This window comes from Struthio camelus, chromosome 12, assembly GCF_040807025.1.
Source record: "Struthio camelus isolate bStrCam1 chromosome 12, bStrCam1.hap1, whole genome shotgun sequence".
NCBI lineage: Eukaryota > Metazoa > Chordata > Aves > Struthioniformes > Struthionidae > Struthio > Struthio camelus.
The window spans coordinates 24,858,618-24,866,315 of record NC_090953.1 but is presented as its reverse complement, the minus strand read 5'-3'; the positions used below and the strand labels follow the sequence as shown (position 1 = coordinate 24,866,315).

The following is a 7,698-nucleotide window of genomic DNA, read 5'->3' as shown; positions in this document are numbered from 1 at the left end:
CCGGCGGGGGGGCGGGAGCCGCCGCGCCGCCGCCGCCGCCACCACCACCACCGCCTCGCCATGGACTCGGACGAGGGCTACAACTACGAGTTCGACGAGGACGAGGAGTGCAGCGAGGACAGCGGCGCCGAGGAGGACGAGGAGGACGAGGAGGAGGACGAGCCCGACGACGACAACCTGGACCTGGGCGAGGTGGACCTGGTGGAGCCCGGGCTGCGCGTGGGCGGCGAGCGCGACGGGCTGCTGGGCGGCGAGACGGGCGGGCTGGGCCCCGGCGGCGGCGGCGGCGGCGGGCTGGGCGGCGGGCCGGGCCCCGGCGGCGGCGGCGGCGGCGGGCCCGAGCAGGAGGAGGACTACCGCTACGAGGTGCTGACGGCCGAGCAGATCCTGCAGCACATGGTGGAGTGCATCCGCGAGGTCAACGAGGTCATCCAGGTGCGGCACCGGGAACCGCGAAGCCGGCGGAGGGGAGGGGAGGGGAGGGGAGGGGGGCGGCCCGGTCGGGCCCGCGGCTCCGGGGCCCTTCGGCGGGGGGCGGCTCGGGGCTGCCCCGCTCCCCGGCCGCGGCGCCGCCGCCTGGCCCTCTCCTGCCTGCCTGCCTGCCCGCCGCCCTACAACCGCGGCGCCTCCCGACGGGGCCCGGCCGCGCCGCCGCTCTTTCCGGCGGCGACCCGCAGGGATGCAGAGATCCCCTCGGAAAGCGCAAACTTTCCTTGCCGTTTTTAAGCGGGCCGTTGTGAAAACGGAGCTGCCGAGCTGAGCGCAGGATAACGCTGCCTTCAAACGGCCCTGCTCCGGTCTTACGTGCTGGCCCTCCTGCTTTTGGGAAAACGTTCAAGCCAGCCCAGCCGTCTAACATCCCTTCCTGAATGTCTGTGGCTAGGTTTTGTCCCAGCTTGCCCGAAGTTTCTGAGGCCGTTCGCTGCTTCTACAGGTGACCCGCATGCATGGGTTTTCTTTTGTTCCAGTTTAGTCAGTATTAAGAGTCACAGCTAATAAGTGAAAGTGCTTCTGCTCTTCCAGTAGGCCCACAGAGGTAGCGTGGGGAGAGCTACAGATTGTAACATCTTGGGAGGACGCAATGCCCAGAAATCAGTTGTTTGCTAGTTGCGGGTACTCTTTTGCCTAAGATTGTGCGCTCTAGAGTGGTTGTATTCGCAGCTTTAAAATGTTGCTTCACATGCTTGATGCAAACAACTGCCTAAACGTTCATCTAGTAAATTAGTAAACAACACTTCAGAAGTCGAAATAAAATTAATAACCTTAATAATAGTACCATACACGTTAGGCTGAATAAAGGAGTCTAAACTAACTTTCTCATTACCAGAGAGCGCAGCTCAAGAGGGTCTCTTCGTTAAATACGGATATTTCTTTGTCGCTAGTCATTGAGCCTAATATAGCGGAGCAAATGGCAAGTAGACATGCAAATGGGAAGTTAGACATGCAAATGTTTCATAACCTAAAGTATTTACTCTTTGAAATAGTGGTTAAAATGGTAAGTATGCCTTTAATGACTGAGGCTGTGAAAATCGCATCCCTTACCGATTGTATCGAGCAGATTCTACCGTTTGTCTTATCTCTCTGTAAGCAAACTGGTAGAAATGTCCCTGCCATTGAGGAGTAGTGAATGTTCCTGCTTGTGGTTTTTTCCAGTCTTGGCCCACACGGTGAATTCGCCTACCTGTTCTTTGTGAAGTAATTTCGTAGCTGAGGTCCTGGTTTCTTGTCCACGTGTTTTTCTTCTCTTACACTGCCCTCGAGCCGTGCAACTTGTGCGCTTGAGAGCAGCAGAAACAGTGGACAAAGGCCAATAAAGGTAGAGGACTCTGCTCCCTTTCTTGTACCTGGGGTAACTGCAGAAGGCCTGACCCTGTGATGGGGATCCCGATTTCATTGGGATCCGCAGGAGAATTGCAGACTGCCTACGCACAACAGCCAGCAGTGGATGTTAGTTACACCTTAGTTATTAGCAGTAGATTTGCAGTTATTACTCCTAGTTTAAGAGAGAAGAGTACAGAAAACCAGTTTATGTTGAGAGTAGTAATGAATAAGCTCACGAGCTAAAATCAGCTTAAGTAGTAGAATATGTCAGAAGAAGGTAGAAAAACATTCAGTTGTCTTGAATTGCTTTTAAAGGCCAGCTTACTGCTATTAGTTTTCTAGTCTGTTCAGAGGTGAGTGAGCTTAATTCAGCTGATGCTTCAGTATTTGCTCATCCTCACTTCTGTTGCTTGTGGTGAAAGCTTCCAGGGCTCTGTACTGTTTATTTCCTGCTTTGGCGCCCAACCAGGATTGCTGCTGCCACTTTTCTGGTTCGCTAAACCTTTTCTGGAGTCGCATTGGCTCAGGATCCTGCTGCAGATCCTTGGTTGCAGGCCTGTGATTCACTTGTTCCAGCCTAGTCCTAAAGGGTTTTGGTCTCTGTGTATCGAAATTCAGATCTTGGTGTCAAATGATAATGGTTGCAGTCCCAGTTTATAGTGCTTGATAACTTAGTGAAGTTGCGATGCAGAAGTGCTCTATACCTGAAAAGGTTGGCTGCAAGTCTTCTGCCCTCTCTCTCATCAGCGAAGGCACCAATTTCTGATCTGAAATAAGTATAAATATGATTTTGTTTTTCAAGCTAATCATCTTTGCACTTGCAATGAAAGGAAAAGGTATCAGTAAACAACAGAACATCTGCGTGGAGATGAGACGTGGCTGATATAACTCCTGTACGTAGGGAGTTGGGCCTTAGTCTATATTAAAAGACTGTGTTTGAATAGCAGTTTATTAGCTGATAGCGTTAGCTGAAGAGAGCGAATTAAATTTACTTTCCCATCCTTTTAGTCGTTTCCAAATACCAACTGTGTATGCATGTATATGAAAAACCCCTTAAGACAGGGATTTAATCTGATGAAGATCTTGCTGAAATAGTAGCTATCTTGTGACAGATTTGTTGGCCGCTGCGTGTATAATTTGTGCTGGTAGAGTGTAATGTGCTCTTGAAGATGACTGCTTAGTACTGCTGCTTTTTGGTCACTCGGCCTTCTAAGACCACTAAACTTACAGTGAACTAAGGAGGTTTCAGGATGGCTCAAACGTTCAGAATATTTTGCGTTCAGTGTCTCTGCGGACTTGCCTGAGCGTAAGCAGGATTTCAGGTGCTTAATGATGATTTTGCAGACTAGTTAGCATTTATGCTGATAATCTGATTTGACTCTGCGCCACACAACAAGAATTCCCCTTCTCCCCCCCAAAAGCAAAAATAAGCCCCTTAACCTTGTGCTGATGACTGGCTGAGACTTTTAAACCCAACCTTAGATCAGAGTGTCCCTTCCATTATGTCACTCTAGTTTCGTGGCATAGAGATTTATTCGGCAGGTTATTTCGAATTTTAGCCGTCAAAGTGAACAGGCAGATCTCTTGCATGTTTTTCTTGGAGAATCACTTGCAGAACAGCTGTGAAAATGTAGACGTAGAGGTAGATGTCTGAGAGGTGGCATTAAACAAAAGATTTTCTTATTTGAAAGGTATTTTCCCACAGTACTTCACTGTACTCTTCCTCTCGGAGCTTCAGGAAGAAGGATTGTCCGAATAAGTTTTTACCTGCCCTCCCCCTTTATAGCAGATTACTATTTATATCTTTGCTCCAGATTTCTGAAAATAAACTTGAAAATGTTTAGAATAGCATGTTTATTCCTACTCTGAATAGAGCACCTGATGATCTGTGTCCCTGGACTTGCTCAGTTCAATTTTCTCCTTGCTTTGTTGCCAGTTTGTGTGATTGCAGTATTTCTGGATTGGGTTTGTTTCCCCTTTTTGGTCACCTTTTCTGGAGCGTCTGAGTGATATCATTGTGATGTCACTGACCATATTTGTTCTGTCTGGACTTTGTAACTGGTAAAGGTGCCGAAAACATCGGGATGCATGTCAGGTTGATATGGCAAAAATTGCTCAAGACCCATGTTTAAAACAAAAACACAGAAAGGGGAGTAGAGCAGAATTGTCTTTTTTTTTTTCCACCCTCCAGCAGGAAGCAGGTCCCTGGAAGTTGCTGGGTGTCCTGACTGGCCCACACTAGATGCTTGGGAGGATGTCAGACTTCAAATGTGTTTCCTTTGGAAGGAGCTGGAGTCACCAGATCCAACAGAACTTTGTCTAGTGCAAAAAAACCCCTTTTCTGTTAACCACAGGCTTTAAAATAAGGTTCTTAAGGGCAGAACAGAGAGTGTGCAGTATCTGAACGTTTGTACTGAATATTTGTTTCCTCGTGTAGGTGATAAATCTGGATGACTTCTGTAAAAGTAAGATCAGGACCTTACTGGATAAAAACTTTGATGTTAAAGTAAGGCAAAAGCCCAGGCCACTCCTAAGTTACAATGCCGCGTTTGTTAAATTTGTCGAGGAGCAGCTTTTTCGAGAGGCCGTCGCAATTGAGGCAGCGCAAATATTCCCCAGAATGCTGCTCTGCCATTAAATAGAGCTCTGTTACAGCAAGCGTGAATCTATTGTTGCTTGGAAAAAGTGGTCCTACTAAACAGCGGCTTTACTTGTTAGAACAAAAAGTACTGATTCCCAGGCATAACTTATGAAATTTTCCCGCTGGTGGTATAATTCAGTGCTCTTGGCGATACGTTCAAAATATGTTGTCCAAAATAGGAACGGCTTGCCAGCAAGCAACAGTAATTACTGCTATCGTACAGCCTTGTGCTTAAAACTGTATTTAATGTTAGAGATGACATCTTGAAAACTCTGAGTACTTGAAGCTGCTTGACAAGCATTAGGTAGGAGTCTGTAGGAGTAGGCACTTCAGGCTGATACTTCTTGCGCTGCCTGTACGAGGTGCATTTGCAACCCTCTAACTTCGCTTAGTCTACGGTTGGTTATTTTACAATAAAATGCTGTTGGGTTCTAAATGTTGTGATGCTGGGAGGAAATGCTTTGTAAAACTTTGCGTTTCAGTCATATGGTATTTATAAGGTGTTTCATTATAGCAGGAATGCACTTAAGATTTCCAAGGAGTAGAGTAAGCTTCACTGTGACAAAGTATTCCTGAGATCTGTTATATGTGACCCCTCTGCAGCTTTTTGGAAATGACATTGTATCTGTTCGCTGGCTGCCAAGACGTGTCATTCTGAATATAGTAGAAAATTTTGTGATAATTATTATAAATTACACAGCTACAAGGTAGAAAAGTGTGTAAGTCTGTGCAAGTCTCTGGAGTAACCTAGACTTCATGCTTTAATGACTCATTTGCTTAGTGCTTTAGATTTCCGTTTCTGTTAGGCCAAATGTAAATCTTGTGGCTGGCCATGAGTAAAAATTAATGCCGGTTTCTTTTGCCCTGACGCAATTTTACAAAAATCACAACGAGCAACCTTCTCTTGATGAACTTTCTTGATGTGGATGGGGACTGGAGCGTGTTGGGAATGTCTCAAAGTGAAACTGAAAACGCTACTCTTAAGTATTTGTTTATATAAGTGTTAAAAATCCCTTTTTAAAAGGGGAAGAAAAAGAATTGTAGATGCAGTTATTGGCATTTCCTGTGGGTTTAATTTTAGTTATTAGGAACCAAACTTGCCATGCAAAGTGGAAGCGTTGCTTCTACTGTGACTTGATGGCTCTGGTGTGCCATTGAGAAGTCAGAATTGAAATGGTAACTTTCATGGTGCTTGATGTGAAACGATAGCTGTTTCTGGGTATAACCTGGTAGGCTGAAAGCAAGATGAAAAATGAAACTGTAGTTTGTACTTTCATACGCATCCCAGCTTCTGACTCTTCAGTTTTTAAACTTGCATGAGTTAAACTATGTGATAGGAAATAAAAATAAGCTTCTGATGCTTTTTGCATTTCCGTAACGTAGTATGGAAGTGTAGGAAGTGTAGCGTCAGCCCCTGCGTTTGTTCAGAATTATTTCATGTTTTTGCTTAGTGCTGTTTGGCAAGCAAGGTTGAGTTCAGGAGCATGATGCAGCGTCTCACTATGACAGTCTCCTGCTTCTTGGGATTAAAAGTGAGACGCGTCAGTATTTGTTTGAAGTGACACCATTAACTCGTAAATTAAAAGTAGCTCCTTATACAGTACCTCCCTCAAGTTTCCTTGCCACCTGTTGTGGATTTTTGGTTTTTTTTTCAATTTTGAAAACAAGCTCTCTTCTCAATTATTCCGTGAATGAGATAAACCAAACAAAGAGACTGTTCAACACTATCTGGTGTCAGATGTGGTGGAGCAGTTGAAGGAAGTGATCATTCAACTTTGAACTGTGCTCGTGTTACAATAGTGAGTCAAGTTTTTCATACCGGAATCATTTCTAAGAGCCTTTTTTCTAGAGAATATAACTGCTCGTTCCTTCACTTAAAAGAAGATTGTTGCCAACTGTTGATAGCTGGGAAAAGAATCCTTAATTTGTCAATAGAGCTGTCGCTTTCTCTGAGAGGTAACCGTAACGGGTGAATGCGCTGTCTGTGTGGTCAGTCAGCAAGGCGTTTATTCAGGGTTGTACTTCCAGGCCTGGGGACTTCTTTTCCCCTTTGAGTTAGAGGGAAAAAATAAAAATATTGCACGAGGTGTTTTCTCATGTTTGTGTTTGGCCACATTGTATTATTGGGCATGAGGTGAGGAAGGCTTGGAGGCTTTGGAGTGTATGAAATTCAATAGTATTGAATATCTATAGAAAGTCATTCAGTAGCTTCTGCATTTGCAAGACTATCGCAGCCTCGTTTATTGTAAAACAGGCTTGTAGGGTTTGTAGAGATTGAGTAATTCCAAATGGTGCATTTGAATGCAGCCCAGAATACAGATGTCTGTGTGTTTGAAAAAGGACCGTGTAGCTCTTGTGGGATCTCAGTGCAGGAGGTTCCAGCGTGGAGAGGAAGTAGCTGGTTCTGTTTGGGCAGGAGCAAAAAAATGTAGTTTGTAATTTGGTAATGAAAACTCTACTAATATTTAAATCTTCACCATTCTAGGTTTTTCATTTGGGAATGTTGAGAACCTCGAGTTTCTGGCCCATCTGTGATCCCTTGGCTTGCCATGTTTTAGCTTTTGATCTTGAGCTGTGATGGAAATACTGCTTACAGGAATGCTTTGAAAACTGCCGTTCAAGGCTTCATAAGTAGTTTAGTTTCATACATAGCTAAGTTCAGTAGTGTTTGTACTTCATAAGTCAGCCTTTTAGAATTTGAAATGTCTATATAGCTACAGACACCCTTTCAAATGAAGTCCCTTGTTTTCATGGCTTAGTATGCTGAGTAATTATTTTTGGTATTCAGAATAGCTCATTGTGGTAAGTGTATTTGAGTGTTATGTGACTGCAGTGGTTCAAGCAACTATCTGCACTAAGTCTTTTGCCTATTTTTAGAGAACTGAGAACTTTTGCTAATGTCAGAAATAATTTCAAATTCAAAGTCTTACACAGATACTTTCAACAGTATCTAAATCATTCAGAACAAGGATGAAGCTAATAAGCCATTTAAATATTTTTCTGAAAAAATTTGCTTCTTCATGTCATAGCTTAGATACCTGCTTCTGGAAACCTTGGCCTGCCTTGTGAAAGCATGTTGGGAATCATGACGTCTTCTGGCAGCGCTAACCGTTTTGCAAACTGTTTAGGGTGGCATTTGAGAGCTGATGGGGGTCCTGGCTGGTAGGTATTGCCACTGTCTAGTGAGGAGGGGGAACAAAAACAACTCGCTCTGAAAGAGCTAGCTCGGGAGATAC

The 7,698-nt window shown here is 44.8% G+C and overlaps 1 protein-coding gene across 2 annotated transcripts in view; it reads left to right on the top strand.

The window, feature by feature from the left end:
- Positions 1-7,698, top strand: part of ARIH1 (ariadne RBR E3 ubiquitin protein ligase 1) — a 67,117-nt gene continuing 59,419 nt past the window's right edge. For both annotated transcript variants that reach the window (XM_068958075.1, XM_068958074.1), the window contains exon 1: positions 1-435. In XM_068958075.1, coding sequence (XP_068814176.1) covers positions 61-435 — 375 coding nt within the window. In that variant the 5' untranslated portion in view covers positions 1-60. The remainder of the gene's footprint in view (positions 436-7,698) is intronic.